General features: G+C 54.8%; 3 protein-coding genes across 3 annotated transcripts in view; 2 read left to right on the top strand and 1 right to left on the bottom strand.

The window, feature by feature from the left end:
* SLC7A1 (solute carrier family 7 member 1) overlaps nt 1–1,365 on the top strand; it is a 44,957-nt gene extending 43,592 nt beyond the window's left edge. Inside the window, exon 13 of the transcript XR_005455225.1 lies at nt 654–1,365. The gene's annotated coding sequence lies outside the window, so the exon portion shown is untranslated. The remainder of the gene's footprint in view (nt 1–653) is intronic.
* On the top strand, nt 1,361–2,706 carry LOC119941631. The gene is made up of 3 exons (XM_038762174.1): nt 1,361–1,386; nt 1,568–2,024; nt 2,134–2,706. Exons 1-3 carry the CDS (start codon nt 1,361–1,363, stop codon nt 2,704–2,706), a joined length of 1,056 nt encoding a protein of 351 aa, XP_038618102.1.
* MTUS2 (microtubule associated scaffold protein 2) overlaps nt 2,331–19,446 on the bottom strand; it is a 101,044-nt gene continuing 83,928 nt past the window's right edge. Inside the window, exons 9-16 of the mRNA XM_038762073.1 lie at nt 15,985–16,051; nt 11,946–12,160; nt 10,589–10,694; nt 6,916–6,989; nt 5,824–5,922; nt 4,837–4,956; nt 4,443–4,540; nt 2,331–3,229 (exon numbers count right to left, since the gene is read on the bottom strand). Of these exons, the coding sequence (XP_038618001.1) occupies nt 3,016–3,229; nt 4,443–4,540; nt 4,837–4,956; nt 5,824–5,922; nt 6,916–6,989; nt 10,589–10,694; nt 11,946–12,160; nt 15,985–16,051 (993 nt within the window). The 3' untranslated portion in view covers nt 2,331–3,015. The remainder of the gene's footprint in view (nt 3,230–4,442; nt 4,541–4,836; nt 4,957–5,823; nt 5,923–6,915; nt 6,990–10,588; nt 10,695–11,945; nt 12,161–15,984; nt 16,052–19,446) is intronic.

The following is a 19,446-nucleotide window of genomic DNA, read 5'->3' as shown; positions in this document are numbered from 1 at the left end:
TAGTCGGGAAGCGAGCCCTGGCCGGTGGCTTCACGCAGCGGGAAAGGCAGTTCCGGCCTTGCGAGCCTCAGCTCGGCATGGTGGACCCCGCCAGGCTGGCCCCCGGGAGAGGGGGGCGGGGAAACGCATATAGGATTTTTCAAACGATTTTCTCATTTGGTGCTTACCAATTTGGGGGGGGGTTTGGAACCAAGGGTGGGGTAGGGCAGTGCCAGCCCCCAATTCCGTAGAGAACGAGGGTGCTGAAAGGAGAAGGAATCCCATCCAAAGGCCAGCTGGAGCACCCGCGGCCAGGAGTGTGTTGGTGTTTACGTGCGTGTGGGTGTGGATTTGTGCGTGCGGGTGGTTCCACCCACTGACCAGTCGCAGGTGGGCTCAAAGAGGATAGGGGCTCCAGCGTCCGGACACAGACCACCCGCAGTGTCTAGCGGCTAGCCATTGTTGGTTCCTCCCGGGGCCCACTTGCTGAGTAGTAGTTTACATTTCCGAGCTCTGCAGCTGGAGAGTTGCTCATACAGCGGAACATATATATGTATATATATGTAATGGAGAGATAGATCGTATACATAGAGATATAAAGTTTGCTGCTGGAAAGACTCCTTCTTAGTGGACTTACGGTTGGTTACTCGGAACAACTTATTTTACTGCTCCAGAGGTTCAAGAACCAAACTGCACCTCTCTTCCCTGTGGTTGCGACGGCTAGTGGACTTCCCGGGCCTGGGGCCGAGGCCGCGGAGGGGAGGCGAGTCTCCTGGCCGGACGCCAGCCGAGTTTGGCCGAGGGGAACAGCTCTCTGCCTTGGCCCCCAGGAGGCAGGGCTAGCGAGAAGCGGACGGGCCCTCGGTTTCCCAAAATGACGCGAAGGAATTCCTTCCCGGCCAGGGGCGGGCCTGCGATGTGCGTTGTGAGTTCCTGGTTTAAGTCGAGCGGGCGGCCGGTGACCACCCGAAGTGGGCCGGCGCCGGCTTCTCCAGTACCGTTTTCCCCTAGCGAGAGAGAGAAGCCGTGCGAGAGTCTGCTCTCCAATTCCGTCAAATGTATATATTGCGTTGCTTGTCTGATGTTCTATTTTTCTAATGCGTTGTGAGGATTTCCTAGAACGGCGATCAAAGGTTGAATTCTAATGTTAATGGAAAGTTCCACTGAGGTCAGCTGCCCTTTCGTTTCTCCTCGTCTTTTTTTGTTTCCTCTTCCCATCTGCCGGGCCTGTGGATTTGTCGGTCGCGATAGCGTTGCCATTGTCCTGTCCCCCCCGTGACTGACCCTTCTCCCCCTCTGTACGCGCCGTTTCTCCGTGGAGCTGCCCTTCGGGGGCTCCGTGGCGGAGAACGCTTCCCCTGAAGCCTAATAAATCACGTCCATGGTCTCACCCTCGTTTGCCTTGTGGTGCGTGTCCCCGAAGGACGGACAGTAGCTTGGGGTCAGCTCAAACCTTCTAGTCCGACGGCTCTGCCTCCCTCTTCCCCCCGCCCGTCCGCCGGGACAGTTGGCCGGATGGGAACATTGGAACCACTCACAATTTTCCCCTAAGCCGTTCCCCGGGGCATCTCCGGTCTGGATTTCCCAGGTGTCGTCCGTCCCCGCCTCGCTGCCCGGTGGCTGTTCGGGGAGGATGGGGGGCTGTGGATCCACCGGGCTCGCCCCAGCCAGGGCTGGGGCTGAAAGAACACACGGTGGCTCTCTGCGGGCACCCGTCCCGGAGGGCCGGAGCCGGGATTTATTACCGGTTATCTACTACACGTGTCCACATACAAACTTCCCGTGTGAGTCACCGCCCGCACGGTAGAGCCCACCTCTCCCGGTGGAGGGCGGGGACATCACCGGTCCTCTCTGGCTGCTTGAGCCGTGCCCCCAGTCCTGGCTGCCGCCTTACCCCCACAGGGGACTTGCTTGTGCCCTCCGGGCATGGCACCCCCCCAGAGGCCCCACCGACCTGGGCCTGGTGCCGCCCGCTTCCCTGGAGCTCCAAGGCCGGACACGCCGTGGACGCGGAGATGGGCCGCAGGATGTTGGAGCCGGCCGCGGTGAGCGAGCTGGTTCGGTGTTGGGGGGTGGCGGGGGAGGGTAGAGGGCATTGGGTGCCACACTTGCGTCGGTGCGGGGTGCGAAGGCCGGAACTTGGGTCGTCCGCAGCCCTGGAAGCAGCTACCGCTGCAGAGGAAACACCACCGGGCCTGGAGCGGACAAGCTTTTCCCCGGCCACCGGATTCCAGCCTTGTCGGACCGAGCGGAGGGCCTGCGCATCCGGAAGCCGCCGTTCGGGACGTGGGGGCTAAAGAGGTACGGGACCGGACGGGCGCGGCGGGGGAGAAAGCGTGGGCCATCCGGAGCCGGTGCACCGGGGGCATCGTGGGCTTCGACTACTCGGGACCCAAAACGCCATCGGCCCCGGGCGTGGGCCCGATGCGTTGGAACTTGCACCCACGCTCTGGTCCGTTCTGGCTGGCTAACTTGCCACGGTGGCACGCCCCGAGCGGGCAGAACCACTCGGGTGACGCTTGGCTGACCATGGCATTTCCTTCCTCTGCCGTTGCTCGTGGGGTTCTTGGGTCACTGGGGGCCAAGCCCAAGCTACGCTCACTTTCCCTTATGGAACCCAAGCGGGCAGAAGGGCGGAGGCCCTGGGGAGGCTGGCAGAGGTGCCCGGCCCAAGCCAGAGGGCCCGGGCGCCGCACAGACCACGACCGTATCACGGACGGCTGGTGACCCCGTGAGATCCAGTGCCACTTGGCGGCACGGTGAAAGGCGCCCCTCTGAGGAGCCCTGCCTGGCTTCGAGCGACCATCCTGACTTAGGCACGAGTCAGGAAACGGCCGAGGGCACCGAGCGAGGTCGACCCGCGGGAACCCAACCGACCCGCGGCACCGGAGACTCACCGGGAGAGAGCCGGGCGCCACCTCCGAGTGGTCCCTTCCTTTCGGCTCCGGGCCAGGCCCCGAGCGGGCCGACACGCGAGCATGCACGCGGGATCCTGGGGAGGGGCGGGCGGAGCGGGGAGGCCGGACCGCGTCCGGGTCATCTCGGGGCCGCGCCGCTGGCTCTGGCGGGGGACGGGGGGCCCGGCGGCGTGCGGCGGACCGGGGAGGTGGGGGACAGCCTGACCGGGCTGGCGGGATCTCCCGTCTGCAGCTTCCAGAGCAGCTCCTCGTTGGTGCGGCTAAGCCTCTTCTTCTCCTCCGTCTCCTTCTCCACGTGCTCCTGGAGGTTGGCGTTCTCCTCGGACAGCTGCCTGGACACGGGAAAGACGGCGGGCGGGGACCCACGGTGACGGGAGGAGCCGCTGGAGCACCGAGGCACCGCTTCCTGGGCGCACAACGCTGGGCTGAGTGCCGGGAATAGACCCGGCTCACCATCTCCCTAGGGGTAAGGCTGGACGCTCCTTGAGCATTTTTCTTCAGCTGGACTCCTCCGGGTGCCTTCCCCAGGACTCTCTTCCTCCAGACCGCTGGTTGAAACCTCATTTTAACCCCTAACTCTAGCTTCCCGTCTCCATCTGACTCCCCTTAGCTCAGTCTGCTCGATCACGTAACCGGCCTCACTGGCGGGTCAGCTCCTCCTCCCTGCCCCTCTGTGCCTGCTGGTGGAATTGGGGAGCAACGAAAAGGCCAAAATCTGATCACTCAAACACGGAGAACAGAGGCAGCAAGAGAAGCTATCTTGGGGCTGGGACTGGGGTTAGACAAAATGCTTCACAGAGAATGGGAGCAGGTGACCTTGGGCAAGTCACTCACCCTCTCTGGGCCTCAGTTTGCTCATTTGTGAAATGAGGTGAGGCCCGGGCTCTCATCCTTCCTCCCTCTCCTGCACACCCTCCGCTCCAGCTCTTAAGACTGGACACCATTTGTCCCAGGACCTGCTCCGGACCCTGCCACACGCTGACTGCCCAGTGAGTGCTCCGTCAACCCCCACAGGTTCACCTGCTTCGCCTCCAACGCAGACTCCTCACAGTGAGTTTCGGGGCTCCACGCTTCACCCCTCTTCCCCTCCTCTCACACCTCCGCTCCCTGCATTTCCCCGGATTGGGACTCCCTCTTAACAGCCCAGCTCCTCAGGCGAGTCTTCCCTGAATGACCTCCCAGCAGCCTGAGCCTCATCACCCTTCCATCCACCTCTCGCCCTAATCAACACCCTCCTCGGCTCTCCCGAACATCTCAGCTTCTTGCGGACAGGGAACGTGCCTGCCAACTCTGTCGTGCTGTACTCTCCCAAATACCCAATACAGTGCTCCGCACATAGGACGTGTTCAATAAATACCATCGACGACAGTTTTGACGTCCAGCGGTGGTAAATATTTTGAGGACTGTCTCTCCACCGTGGACTTTTGGCTCCTTGTGGGCCGGGATCCCCGCTCGGTGCCCTCGCTGCCTCACCCGCCCGTCCGGAAGGGACTGGCTCGGGGCCCGGGGTCCTGAGACCATCAGAGAGAGCTGGGTGGGGCTCACCTTGTGACGACCGTGTTCTGATCGATCCTGGCTTTGAGGTCTTCGTTCTGCTGCTGCAAGATCTGGATCTTCTCCTCCAGGACGATGTTCTTTTCAGCCTGGGGCCACGTGGGGAGGGGCAGGAGAACAGGACGTCGCAGTTCCCAGTCCCTGCTCACCCCACTCCCATCCCCTGCTTCACTGTAGGAGGCAGGGAGACCTGACCTCTCCTCTCCCCGGCTGGCCCACATCCCAGGGACGGGTGCCTGGGCCCTTCTTTCTAATCATAAGGGGGCCACACAGACTCTGCTGGGCTTGGTTTTTCCATCCCAGTCCCAAAGCCCTCCTATTTACCCTTTCCTTCCTTCCCCAGCCCGTGGAGGCCCGGCCGGGGGAACGGCGAGAGCACACTGACCAGCTTCTCCAGTTGGACGATCTTCTTCTCCTGTTTGTGAATCTGTTGGTTCTTCATTTCCAACACCTGTTTCAAGCTGTTCATGTCTTCCTCCAAGTGCTGGTAAGGAGCCAGTGCCACCTGCGGGGGGGCGGGACAGCAGTGAAGGGAGCCCTGGGGGCCTAGCCCACAGCTGCGGGTCCCAGGTTCTAATCCTAGTACGGCCCCGCGGGGTGACTTTGGATCACTTCATCTCTCTGGACCTCAGCCTCCCCATCTGGAAAATGGGGGTAAGATTCCCAATCCCTACTGCCTGGCTCCCACTCCAGATCGCCGCTCGCCCAGTGCTCCTCCGCCCTGCCTGGGCACTCTGGGGAGCTAGGGTGGTCTCTGCCCTGGGGTAGGCCAGACCCCCTTGGTTACAGAGGGGTCAACCAATGAAGTAGAGCTCACCTAATAATAATAATGGTATCTGGCAAGCGCTTACTATGTGCCAAGCACTGTTACAAGCATGGGGGTAGATACGGGATTATCAGGTTGTCCCACGTGGAACTCACAGTCCTAATCCCCATTTTAAAGATGAGGTAACCGAGGCCCAGAGAAGTGACTTGCCCAAGGTGTCACAGCAGACAAGTGGCGGAGCCGGGATTAGAACCCACGACCTCTGACTCCTAAGCCCGGGCTCTTTCCACGAAGCCACGCTGCTTCTGGGCATATCCGCCCAGGTCCCCCCCACCCATTTCTCACTGAGATCAGGGCCACCACCATCTTAACCCTAACCCCCATTTTACGGATGAGGCCGCTGAGGCACAGAGAAGCTAAGGGACTTACGCCGAGTCACCCAGCGGACAAGCGGTGGAGCCGCTGCCTTCTAATGACCAAATTCAAATGGGCTTCAGTCACTCTATCCAAGCCTGACAGACAGAATGCCTCCGAGGTTGAAGAGACGAAGGGATTGGGGGGAGACCAGAAGCCGAAGGAGGCAGGGCAGGGATGGACCTTTCATACCTCTAGCTGCTCCTCTGTAGTCTTCCTCAAGGCCTCTTCGAAGCGCCTGGCCCTGGCCCTGAGCGCTTGGCTCTGAAAGGTCAGGGTGTCCACCTGGTCCTAGGAGGGTCAGAACGGGACAGGGAGTGTGAGGGGGGAGCCCTTGGGACGGCCAGCTCCGGGGCAACGGCGGGCACGAGGCCCCCAGTCTGCTCGCAGGACCCAATCTGCACCGCTGCCCACGTGGCTTCCCCCCGGCCCAGCCACCTCCTAGTTCTCGGGGTCCGCGGGAACCCAGGGCCGGGAAGACACTTCTTAGGAGGGTGAACGGTTAAGTGCTTGTTACGAACAAGTACCGGGCACTAGGAATTGGCAGGACCTCGGCCCCGTCCGACTCCAGCTGCGATGGGGCAACCCCAGGGGATGGATGGGCTTGGAAACGTGGCCCCAGGCTTCCCCGGGGCTGGTTGCGGTGGGGCAGGAGGAGGGGTGAAAGAGGGAAGAGGTGGTGATGAAGGAAGAGGGAATGTGCTCCCACTGGCCACTGCGCCAGGACTTTCTCTGTCGGTGAATAATAATAATTTAGTATTTGTTAAGCGCTATGTGCCGAGCACTGTTGTAAGCACTGGGGGGTCACCTTGTAACCTCCTCAGCGCTTAGAACAGTGCTTTGCACATAGTAAGAGCTTAATAAATGCCATTATTATTATACAAGGTAATCAGGTTGTCCCACATGGGGCTCACAGTCTTAATCCCCGTTTTACAGATGAGGGAACTGAGGACAAGAGAAGCGACTTGCTCAAAGTCACACAGCTGATAAGTGGCGGAGCCGGGAGTAGAACCCATGACCTCTGCCTCCCGAGCCCGGGCTCTTTCCACTGAGCCACGCTGCTTCTCCCCGTCAGGGACGGGACCACGTCTTCTACGTGGACTTGGGGCTCCCGAGCGCTCAGCCCAGTGCTCCGCACGCAGAAGGCGCTCAGTACGTACTATGGAGTGGCTGCAGTCGGGGAAACAGCGGGCGCAGCAAACCCCGCGGTCCGAGGGCCAGCGGAGCAGAGCGCTTCACGCGGGCAAGGCCTTCAGGCCTGGGCAAACCGCCACGAGGCTTTACCTGGAGCGACAGGCGCAGTTTCTCAAAACTGTCTTCCAGTTCCTTCTTTTCAAGCTCGTGGGCGGACATCAGTTCTAGGAAGAATCAATCAATCAATCAGTCGTATTTATTGAGCGCTTACTGTGTGCAGAGCACTGTACTGAGCGCTCGGGAAGTCCAAGTTGGCAACATCTAGAGACAGTCCCTACCCAACAGTGGGCTCACACTCTAGAAGGGGGAGACAGAGAACAAAACCAAACATATTAACAAAATAAAATAAATAGAATAGATATGTACAATAGAATAGATATGTACAAATAAGGCGAGTCACATGGTCAGGTTAGAGCCCAGTGCCACGCGGGCTGGCGAGAACAGTGCCCAAAGTGTGGCTTCTTGAGTATTTTATTACTATTACTATTTTATTATGTGGACTTTTGTTGGGTGTATTTTGTTAGGGGTGTTTTACAGGGGGTGGCGGGGAGAGCGGCTGGCGGGGAGTAGTGTCATCCTCAGCAGCTTTAGTGACGATCCCCTTCCTTGGTCACCAGTGGCGGGAACCTCTTCAAAGCCCGGGCTTTGGGAAGCGCTTACTATGTGCCCGCCGGGGTAGATACGAGCTAATGAGGTTGGAAGATTCACTTGCTTTGATTCACAGTCTTGATCCCCATTTTGCAGGTGAGGTAACTGAGGTCCAGAGAGGCGAGGTGACTAGCCCAGGGCCATACAGCAGGTAGAATTAGAACCCAAGGCCTACTGGTTCAGCTACTGCTGAATGACCAGCGTCCTAATGACACTGGTACTGGGCTGTTTGGCACAGTACCTGGTGTGCTGCTTACTGGGCACATACCATGGCATACTGGGAGAGCACTGGCTTGGGAGTCACCACTTGTCTGCTGTGTGACCTCGGGCAAGTCACTTCTGTGCCGCAGTTCCCTCATCTGTAAAATGGGGATTGAGACTGTGAGCCCCACGTGGGACAGGGACTATGTCCAACTCGATTTGCTTGTATCCACCCCAGGGCTTAGTACAGTACCTGACACACAGTAAGTGCTCAACAAATACCATTACTATTATTATTTTTACAGCACATACTTGCACTGTTCTTTGGGGGAGGTAGTTCCAGTTCTAGTCTAAGTGGAAAGGAGAGCTGGTATTTCGTCCCCATTTTACAGATGAGGAAACAAGGCCCAGAGAGATTCAACTTGATTTGCTTGTATCCACCCCAGGGCTTAGTACAATACCTGAGACACACAGTAAGTGCTCAACAAATACCATTACTATTATTATTTTTACAGCTCATACTTGCACTTGGCCATGTACTGTTCTTCGGGGGAGGTAGTTCCAGTTCTAGTCCAAGTGGAAAGGAGAGCTGGTATTTTGTCCCCATTTTACAGATGAGGAAACAAGGCCCAGAGAGGTCCAACTCGATTTGCTTGTATCCACCCCAGGGCTTAGTACAATACCTGACACACAGTAAGTGCTCAACAAATACCATTACTATTATTATTTTTAAAGCACATACTTGTGCTTGGCTATGTACTGTTCTTTGGGGGAGGTAGTTCCAGTTCTAGTCCAAGTGGAAAGGAGAGCTGGTATTTCGTCCCCATTTTACAGACGAGGAAACAAGGCCCAGAGAGGTTACGTGGCTTGCCTGTGGACACACAGCAGCAGGTAAGCAGCCGAGCCGGGATTAGACCCAAGGAGGTTGGATTCCCAGGCCCGTGCTCTTTCACGGGGTCATGCCGCTCGTAACGGTGACGGGATGCCAGGCGAGCCGGAGCCCTGCACGCCCTCTCGTTCCCTTCCTGCTGGGACGCAGAGGGCCGTGAGAAGCAGCGTGGCCTACTGGAAAGAGCACACCTCAATCAGTCGTATTTATTGAGCGCTTACTGTGTGCAGAGCACCGTACTGAGCGCTTGGGAAGTCCAAGTTGGCAACATATAGAGACAATCCCTACCCAACAGTGGGCTCACAGTCCACTTCTCTGCTGGCGGGACCTCACTTCTCTGAGCCTCAGTTCCCTAATCTGTAAAATGGAGATTAAGAATGTGAGCCCCACGTGGGACATAGCAAGATTAGCTTATATCTACCTCTGTGCCAGGACAGCGGCTGGCACATAGTGAGCACTTAACGATTGCTTTTTCTTTTAAGCAGACGAAATGGGCAGTGGTGGGGGGGGCGGCACATTGCAAAGCGCGCCCAGGGTCTTGGCTCACGTTAACCGGGGCCCAAGCAGGGTCAAGTAGAATCACCGAGTTGCCGCAATTTGAGGGCGTTAGTGATCTTTGAGACTGTGAGCCCACTGTTGGGTAGGGACTGTCTCTGTATGTTGCCAACTTGGACTTCCCAAGCGCTCAGTACAGTGCTCTGCACACAGTAAGCGCTCAATCAATACGATTGATGATGATGATGGTGATGAAAGGGGCCGTCCCAGAGCCAGGCTGGCCACGGACCCCACTACCGGCTGGACTCAGTCAAATCAGCTTGGCTCAGTGGAAAGAGCCCGGGCTTTGGAGTCAGAGGTCATGGGTTCGAATCCCAGCTCCACCACTTGTCAGCTGTGTGACTTTGGGCAAGTCACTTAACTTCTCTGTGCCTGTTACCTCATCTGTAAAATGGGGATTAAGACTGTGAGCCCCACGTGGGACAACCTGATCACCTTGTAACCTCCCCAGCGCTTAGAACAGTGCTTTGCACATAGTAAGCGCTTAATAAATGCCATTTAAAAAAAAAATCGTCGGGGCTCTCCGGCTAGCGGGCTAGCTGACCCCCACAGCCCGGTGCCCTCCCGAAGAACCGGCCCGCCTGCCTCGCTCGCCTCCACCTCCTCCGGTGTCTTTCAGGGCTGATTCCTCCTTCCCCGTGACCGTTTTGGGTGCAACGTTACTTTCATCTTGCGCAGATATCTAATTCTACATGCCTGTCTCCCATGAAGCCTACCGACTGAGACTGTGCGGGAGAGGGACTGTGGCTAATTCCCACCTTTGTATTCTCTCCCGGCGCTTAGTACAGTGCTCCGCACACAGTAAGTGCTTAGTAAATTTATTTATTTATTTTGTTAGTATGTTTGGTTTTGTTCTCTGTCTCCCCCTTTTAGACTGTGAGCCCACTGTTGGGTAGGGACCGTCTCTATATGTTGCCAATTTGTACTTCCCAAGCGCTTAGTACAGTGCTCTGCACACAGTAAGCGCTCAATAAATACGATTGATGATGATGATAGTAAATACTACTCGGTTGCCCTGGGGCCCGAGCTGGGGAGGGCAGGGCGGACAGGGGCTGCCCGCAGTCAGAAGTGCTGCCAGCCCAGCCCCGCCTCTGAGACTGTCCCTGGCACAGAGGAGGGAGTCCGACTTCCAGCGGGGAACCCGAGGTTCCCCCGGAGTCCTTGAGCAACGAGGGACAACTGCCCTCCGATCCCGCCCGGGGTTCGTAGAGGTTCCTGCCACCGCTAACAAATGGGAGGGGAAATCGTCAGGGTGGGATGCACCTGCCAACCGCCCTGCTGAGAGCTAGGTGGGCACAAGATAAACCGAGGCCCAGAGAGATTCGGTGGCTTCTCCGGAGTCACTCAGCAGGCCAGGGGCAGAGCTGGGATAAGGTCCCGGCTCTCCCACCTCCCCACCCTCCTCACACTGTGCCAGGCTGCCTCCAGACCGAGACGGGTTGGCGGCGGGCACCCCATCGCCGCGCTCACCTCCGACCCTGTGCTGGTGGTCTTCCTGCAGGGCCGCCATGGCGTCCGCGTGGCCGGCTTCCATCTCCAGCAGGGCCGCCTCGTGGGTGGCCGACAGCCGCTTCACCTGGAATGGCGGGGAGAGTGAGACGCGGGGTCTCCGGGTGCCCGCTTGGACCGCGAGCCCCCTTCCCTGCCCTCCAACCCTGCCGGCGAGGCGCCTGCTTCTGGAACTCGTCTCTCTTTAGTTCTCTGTCTCCCCCTTCTAGACTGGGAGCCCGCTGTTGGGCAGGGACCGTCTCTACACGTTGCCAACTTGGACTTCCCAAGCACTTAATCCCGACTCCGCCACATGTCTGCTGTGTGACCCTGGGCAAGTCACTTAACTTCTCTGAGCCTCGGTTCCTTCATCTGTAAAACGGGGATTAAGACGGTGAGCCCCAAGTGGGACAACATGATCACCTTGCATCCCCCAGCGCTTTGAACAGTGCTCTGCACATAGCAAACGCTTAGCAAATGCCATCGTCATCATCATCTGCACCCAGGAAGTGCTCAATAAGTACGACTGAATGAACGAATGGGGCCCTGCTCACCCTGGCCTGAGGGAAGGGGGACGGGAGGCGGGTGAAGGAGTGGAGGTTGGGTAGGGACTGTCTCTTTATGTTGCCAACATGTACTTCCCAAGCGCTTAGTACAGTGCTCTGCACACAGCGCTCAATAAATCATCATCATCAATCGTATTTATTGAGCACTTACTGTGTGCAGAGCACTGTACTAAGCGCTTGGGAAGTCCAAGTTGGCAACATCTAGAGACAGTCCCTACCCAACAGTGGGCTCACAGTCTAAAAGGGGGAGACAGAGAACAAAACCAAACATACTAACAAAATAAAATAAATAGAATAGATATGTACAAGTAAAATAAATAGAGTAATAAATATGGACAAACATATATACATATATACAGGTGCTGTGGGGAAGGGAAGGAGGTAAGATGCGGGGGATGGAGAGGGGGACGAAAACATATATACATATATACAGGTGCTGTGGGGAAGGGAAGGAGGTAAGATGGAGGGGATGGAGAGGGGGACGAGGGGGAGAGGAAGGAAGGGGCTCAGTCTGGGTAGGCCTCCTGGAGGAGGTGAGCTCTCAGTAGGGCCTTGAAGGGAGGAAGAGATTGATTGATTGGAGGGAGGGCAGCCAACATGGGTTGCTCTGTCCCCGCGGGACACAGGAGAGCCCCGGCCCCCCGGCCCTAAGCCCGCCGCGTGGAGGGGAGGGTGGCGGCCCCAGCCCGGGTTTGGGATTTTGCCGTCCGCAGGCCGAATCCCCGTATGGCCGCTGCTCCCCGCCGTGCCCGCCCCCCCCCCCACAAACTGACCTGCTCATGATGCTGACCCTTGACGCCGTCCAGGTGGCGCAGATGGTCCTGGCGCAGGCGGTCGGTGTCGGCGGCGAAGCGGCCCCGCAGGGCCCCCTCCAGCTCCTGGAGCTCGGCCTGCTGCTGCCGCCGCAGCCTCCTCACCTCCTCCTCGAATCTCCTCTCCAGCTCCTCCTTCTCCCGCTGCAGTGCCTCGCACCTGGCGCCGTTGGAGGCTGCCGGGGCGAAGGAGGGGGGACGCGGCCGGTGGTCAGCGGGGCCCACCACTGGAAGGACCCACGGGGGCCCGCCCGGGGCGGTGGCAGCAGATCAATCTGATCAAAGGATCCTGACCGCCCCCGCCTACTTATCCACTCCTTATCCGCAGCGTGGCTCCGTGGAAAGAGCTCGGGTCATGGGTTCAAATCCCAGCCCAGCTGTGTGACTTTGGACAAGTCACTTCACTTCTCTGTGCCTCAGTTCCCTCATCTGTAAGATGGGGATGAAGACTGTGAGCCCCCCTGTGGGACAACCTGATCACCTTGTAACCTCCCCAGCGCTTAGAACGGTGCTTTGCACATAGTAAGCACTTAATAAATGTCATTATTATTATTATTATTAATTACTATTATTCTCCAGCTCCCATTCCATAACCCATCAAGCTCACCTCGTTCTCCATCTCCCTTGGCACGGCTTCTTGCTCACATCCTTCCGCCTGGAACTCCCACCTCTTTCAATCAATCGATTGTATTTATTGAGCGCTTACTGTGTGCAGAGCACTGTACTAAGCGCTTGGGAAGTACAAGTTGGCAACATATAGAGACAGTCCCTACCTTTCCCATCTGGCAGACCACAACTCTTCCCCCCCCGCCCATCTTCAAACCCTGGTATCCACCCCAGCGCTACGTACAGGGCCTGGCGCATAGTACTGATTTATTTTACTTGTACATATCTATTTATTTTATTTTGTTAGTATGTTTGGTTTTGTTCTCTGTCTCCCCCTTTTAGACTGTGAGCCCACTGTTGGGTAGGGACTGTCTCTATATGTTGCCAACTTGGACTTCCCAAGCGCTTAGTACAGTGCTCTGCACACAGTAAGCACTCAGTAAATACGATTGATTGATTGATTGATTAACAAATGCCACAATTGTTATTAAGTAACAACAGAAGCAGCGTGGCTCAGTGGAAAGAGCCCACCCGGGCTTTGGAGTCAGAGTTCAGGGGTTCAAATCCCGGCTCCGCCAATTGTCAGCTGTGTGACTTTGGGCAAGTCCCTTCACTTCTCTGGGCCTCAGTTCCCTCATCTGGAAAATGGGGATTAAGCCTGTGAGCCCCCCGTGAGACAACCTGATCACCTTGTAACCTCCCCAGCGCTTAGAACAGTGCGTTGCACATAGTAAGCGCTTAATAAATGCCATTATTATTATTATTAAGTAGCGTGGCCTACTGGAAAGAGCATGGGCCTGGCAATCAAGAGGACTGGATCCTAATGCTGGCTCTGCGACCTTGGGCAAGTCAATCAATCAATCAATTGTATTTATTGAGCGCTTACTGTATGCAGAGTGCTGTACTAAGCGCTTGGGAAGCACAAGTTGGCAACAGAGTCACTTACCTTCTCCGTGCCTCGTTTTACCTCAGTTGAAAAATGTGGATTAAGAAAGGCCTACTGGGACAAGGACCGTGTCCAACTTGATTAGCTTGTATCTACCGCAGCGCTTAGTACAATGCAGAACATATGGTGTTCATCACATACCATTAAAAAAAATAATCATCTCCAGGAGACCTTCCCTGATTAATCTCCCAACTGTCCCTTCAGCCCTCTCACAACACCTGTGCACTTGGATACAATCACACCAACCCCTCCATAACGATCCATCAATTTACTGAGTGCTTACCAAGAGTAGAGTAATAATAATAATAATAATAATAATGGCATTTGTTAAGCGCTTACCATGTGCAAAGCACTGTTCTAAGCGCTGGAGAGGCTATAAAGTGATCAGGTGGTCCCACAGTCAATCCCCATTTTACAGATGAGGTAACTGAGGCCCAGAGAAGTGAAGTGACTTGCCCAAAGTCACACAGCTGACAACTGGCGGAGCCGGGATTTGAACCCATGACTATACTAAGTGCTAGGGAGAATATAATACAACAGAGTTAATAGAAACGTTCCCTTACCCACAGCAAGCTTACGCTCTAGAGTAAAAATTACGTACAGATTTTTAAACGCTATTGCTTCCCCGACTGAATTTATTTTAGCGTCAGACTCCCCACCACTAGATTGTAAACTCCTTGAGAGCAGGGATAGGGCCTTCTAAACTCTACTGCACCCTTCCAAGTGCTCAACACAGCGCCCTGCACACAGCCAGTTGTATTTATTGAGCGCTTACTCTGTGCAGAGCACTGTATTAAGCGCTTGGGAGAGTCCAATATAACAGGCACTGTCAGGTCGACACCACCAATCGAGCGGTTGGTCTCGGATGCACCCAGATCCACTCCCTTCGGGGAACAGCAGACGAGCTTGGTGTGGGCAGGAATGTGTCTGTTGTTATACGGTACCCTCCCAAGTGCTTAGTATAGTGCTTTGCACACAGTAAGCGCGCAATAAATACGATTGAATGGACACCCGCTTGACTCACAGTGGATGCCCCGTTCCGGATGCGAAACCACCGAGGGGGAAATGGTGGTTCCTGCTGCCACCTAAACCGATCTGGGCTCAGCTTCCCTGGGCTGGATGGCAGGGAATCAGTCAATCGTATTTATTGAGCGCTTACTGTGTGCAGAGCACTGTACTAAGCGCTTGGGAAGTCCAAGTTGGCAACACATAGAGACGGGCCCTACCCAACAGTGGGCTCACAGTCTACAAGGGGGAGACAGAGAACCAAACCAAACATACTAACAAAATAAAATAAATAGAATAGATATGTACAAGTAAAATAAATAAATAGAGTAATAAGGAGGGAAGGAGACAGGTGCTCCCGGGTGGTCATTTGGGGGGAAAAGTCGCCACCCCCCAGGTTTCCCCAGTCGGGGCCAGGGCTGGGAGCAATAATAATAATAATAATGATAATGTTGGCATTTGTTAAGCGCTTACTATGTGCAAAGCACTGTTCTAAGCGCCGGGGGGATACAAAGTGATCAGGTTGTCCCACGTGGGGTTCGCAGTCTTAATCCCCGTTTTACAGATGAGGTACCTGAGGCCCGGAGAAGTTAAGTGACTCGCCCAAGGTCACACGGCAGACGTGTGGCAGAGCCGGGATGCGAACCCATGACCTCTGATTTCCAAAGCTCGTGCTCTTCTCCACTGAGCCACGCTGGAGTAGAAAAGCAGCACGGTGTAGTGGATGGAACTTGGGCCCGGGAGTCAGGAGGTCATGGGTTCTAAATCCCGCCTCCTCCACTTGTCTTTTTTGGTGGTGATGGGGGGGTGGGGGGGAGGAGGGGATTTTCTAAGCGCTTACTGCGTGCCAAGCACTATACTAAGCACTGGGGTAGATGCAAGACAATCAGGAGTGCCCTCCTCTCCATAAAACTACACATAATCGAGGCCCAACTTTCTTGTCAGTGAAACCGAGCTCATTTATTTATTTTGCTTGTACATATCTATTTTATTTTGTTAGCATGTTTGGTTTTGTTCTCCGTCTCCCCCTTTTAGACTGTGAGCCCGCTGTTGGGTAGGGACCGTCTCTATACGTTGCCAACTTGGGACTTCCCAAGCGCTTAGTACAGTGCTCTGCACACAGTAAGCGCTCAGTAAATTTGATTGCTAGGGACTGTCTCTATGTGATGCCAATTTGTACTTCCCAAGCGCTTAGTACAGTGCTCTGCACATAGTAAGCGCTCAATAAATACGATTGATTGATTGATTGATTGATTGACCCTGGGCAAGTCACTTCCCTGCTCCGGTTACCTGTACAACGGGGATCACAGCCGCGAAGCCTTCCGCGGGACAAGGACTGTGTCCATCCCGATTTTCTTGTATCCACCCCAGCGCTCAGGACAGTGCCTGGCACATAGTAAGTGCTTAACATATACCGTTATTATTACTACTACTACTACTTACCGACTTCATCCCTGATGTTTGCAAGTTGGGCCGACAGCTCTCTCTCTTTCTCAAGGGCACTTTGGTTCTGGAAAGACAGAGAACACCGAGGGCCCCGGTTTAGCCTCGACAAGGCCGCGCCGGCCTGCCTCGCCTAGGCACGATGGCGACTTCAAATACGACTACTTTGGCTCCGGCCCGGATACAGCAAGCAGCGTGGCTCAGTGGAAAGAGTCAGAGGACGTGGGTTCTAATCCCAGCTCCATCATCATCATCATCAATCGTATTTATTGAGCGCTTCCTGTGTGCAGAGCACTGTACTAAGCGCTTGGGAAGTCCAAGTTGGCAACGTATAGAGACGGTCCCTACCCAACAGCGGGCTCACAGTCGAAAAGGGGGAGACAGAGAACAAAACCAAACATACAAAATAAAATAAATAGAATAGATATGTGCAAGCGAAATAAATAAATCATCAATCGTATTTATTGAGTGCTTACTGTGTGCAGAGCACTGTACTAAGCGCTTGGGAAGTACAGATTGGCAACACATAGAGACAGTCCCTACCCAACAGTGGGCTCACAGTCGAAAAGGGGGAGACAGAGAACAAAACCAAACATACTAACAGAATAAAATAAATAGAATAGATATGTACAAGTGAAATAAATAAATAAATAAAGCCACTTAACTTCTCTGGGCCTCAGTTCCCTCACCTGAAAAACGGGAATTAAGACCTGGAGCCTCACGTGGGACAACCTGATCGCCTTGTATCTTCCCCAGCGCTTGGCACATAGTAAGCGCTTAGCAAATACCGTGATTACATTCACTATAAGCCGTGACTGTTGCAATACGATATTGTGAACCTGCGCCGAAGACAGGACTCTACAGATGTGTGGACCCGCCCTCGCCCTCGTTTGAATATGAAAATGGTTTGATTTTCTGCTCAATTTGTGTTTAATGAGCATTTGAGTATATCTAGGGGGAGAGTAGATACAGCCCTGGCGTGGGAGTTCTTCCCCATTACAATGTCCGTTTTTTGTGGACTGGGAAAGGTTCATCCGCTTTGGTACCTCCCAAATCCTTTCATTCATTCATTTGTATTTATTGAGCACTTACTGTGTGCAGAGCACTGTACTAAGCGCTTGGGAAGTACAAGTTGGCGACATATAGAGATGGTCCCTACCCAACAGCGGGCTCACACACTAGTCTACAAATCCTTGTACAAGGCACCACAATCAATCGATGTTTATATATATATATATATATATATATATATATATATATATATCCCAGCTCCGCCACTTGTCAGCTGTGTGACCTTGGGCAAGTCACTTAACTTCTCTGAGCCTCAGTTCCCTCATTTGTAAAATAGGGATTAAGACTGAGCCCCACGTGGGACAACCTGATCACCTTGTCTCCCCCAGCGCTTAGAACAGTGCTTCGCACATAGTAAGCACTTAACAAATGCCATTATTATTATTATTATATCGAGTGCTTACTGAGCCCGATAGGTGTTCAAATAAATCCTTCTAGGGGATTTTTATCCCTGAAAATCCAACCAAAAAAAGAAACAGTGGTATCGGGCTAGCAGCGTGGCTAAGAGAAGCAGCGTGACTCGGTGGAAGGAGCGCGGGCTTGGGAGTCACAGGTCATGTCGAGTTCGAGTCCCGCCTCCCCCACGTGTCTGCTGTGTGACCTTGGGCAAGTCACTTCACTTCTCTGTGCCTCAGTTCCCTCACCTGTAAAATGGGGATTAAGACTGTGAGCCCCGCATGGGACAACCTCATCTCCTTGTATTCCCCCCAGCGCTTAGAACAGTGCTTTGCACATAGTAAGCGCTTAACAAATACCAACATTATTATTATTATCTCCCCCACCCTGAATCACCAAAAGAGACAATCACATTAAAAGGTTAGCCTTAGTCCAGAAGAGTGTGAGCTCCTTGTGGTCAGGGAGCCTGGCCCCTAATTGCCCTCCCTCTGCACACAGCCGGCTCTCGGTGGGTCAAAGCCTCTGCCCGCAGTGCCAACCGGCCTGTAACACAACCAGTGTTACAGTGCTTTGCACATAGTAAGCGCTTAATAAATGCCATTATAAAAAAAAAAGTGGTGGAGCTGGGACCCCGCCGCGGGCCACCGACAAGGTGGGCTTGTGTTGCTAACGGTCGCGATGCCAAGGAAACAGGCCGGATTGGGGCAGAATCCCGCGTGGCACCACGCGGTAGGCCCGGCGGGCACCCGATGACTTCCAAAGCACCCATCGGCTCCCCCACTCCAATCAATCAATCGATCGATCGCATTTATTGAGCACTTACTGTGTGCAGAGCACCGTACTAAGCGCTTGGGAAGTACAAGTTGGCAACATATAGAGACAGTCCCTACGCAACAGTGGGCTCACAGTCTAAAAGACTCCAGTCCCGCTGGGGTGGGCGGACTCGGGCAGCGCATCCTGACCCCATGGGAGAGGGCGAAGGGGAGGGGGTGGCCACCCACTTGAGCCCCCAGGTCCCTGTCAAAGGACAGATGAGTTTCTCGCTGTGGGCCAGCGCCCTCGGGCTATCACGGGTCCGGGCAGCGGAGACGCAGCCTGGCGGGCTGCCTGGAAGCGCTCCCGGCCAACCTCTCTCTGAATTAGCTGCAGTGGCAGGCCATTTGTCACTGGCTTCCCGGCCGGAGAGGAGGGGACAGGCGGAAGAGAGGGCTCGGGGATGGGAGCAGGGACTGTTCTGCTGCTTGGAATTGGGGAGATTCAGCCCAATGGCTTTGTTTGGGGTTAGGGGAGGCCTCTGAGCGCTGGAGTATTGCGAAGCGCTTCCCCTTCTAGACTGTGAGCCCGCGCTTGGGTAGGGACCCTTGCAAAGGACTCGGGTAAAATAAACAATACCATCGTTATTATGATTATTATCATTAGACAGGAAACGAGGGATTACCTTCTTTATCCATTTAAATCTTCTAGACTGTGAGCCCACTGCTGGGTAGGGACCGTCTCTATATGTTGCCAACTTGTACTTCCCAAGCGCTTAGTACAGTGCTCTGCACACAGTAAGCGCTCAATAAATACAACTGAATGAATGAATGAATAGGGACCGTCTCTATATGTTGCCAACTTGGACTTCCCAAGCGCTTAGTACAGTGCTCTGCACACAGGAAGCGCTCAATAAATACGACTGAATGAATGAAATATAAAAGAAGAAAACGACATTTCCGCCCCTCAAGGGGGTTGAGTTTCTGACATGACGGTCTTGGGAAAGGAAATGGAAGGTTGTCCTTTTCCCCCCCAAGGATTCCCTCCCTGGAATGGAAGCTTCCGATGGTGTCTGGGTATTCCTGCAGCACGGTTCAGATGGAAAGATCACTAACGACAGGCCCTCGCACATTAGGGGATGGGATTCACCCCGGGTGACTCCCACCCCTGATTTTCACCCAAGAGGGCTGGGGTGTTGACCGCTGCTCTGAGGATTCCCCATTTGGAGTTAGTTCTGCCATT

The sequence above is a fragment of the Tachyglossus aculeatus genome, chromosome 20 (genome assembly GCF_015852505.1).
Source record: "Tachyglossus aculeatus isolate mTacAcu1 chromosome 20, mTacAcu1.pri, whole genome shotgun sequence".
NCBI classification, from domain to species: domain Eukaryota; kingdom Metazoa; phylum Chordata; class Mammalia; order Monotremata; family Tachyglossidae; genus Tachyglossus; species Tachyglossus aculeatus.
Note: the sequence above shows the minus strand (reverse complement) of the source record. Positions and strands in the feature narration are given on the sequence as shown.

Bases quoted from the DNA above. Each gene is read 5' to 3' on its own strand.
- LOC119941631 (XM_038762174.1), top strand. From the start codon at position 1,361: ATGGTCTCACCCTCGTTTGCCTTGTG. The intron at 1,387-1,567 runs GTGCGTGTCCCC...TGGATTTCCCAG, and splicing joins TCACCCTCGTTTGCCTTGTG to GTGTCGTCCGTCCCCGCCTC. The intron at 2,025-2,133 runs GTGAGCGAGCTG...GGTCGTCCGCAG, and splicing joins GGATGTTGGAGCCGGCCGCG to CCCTGGAAGCAGCTACCGCT.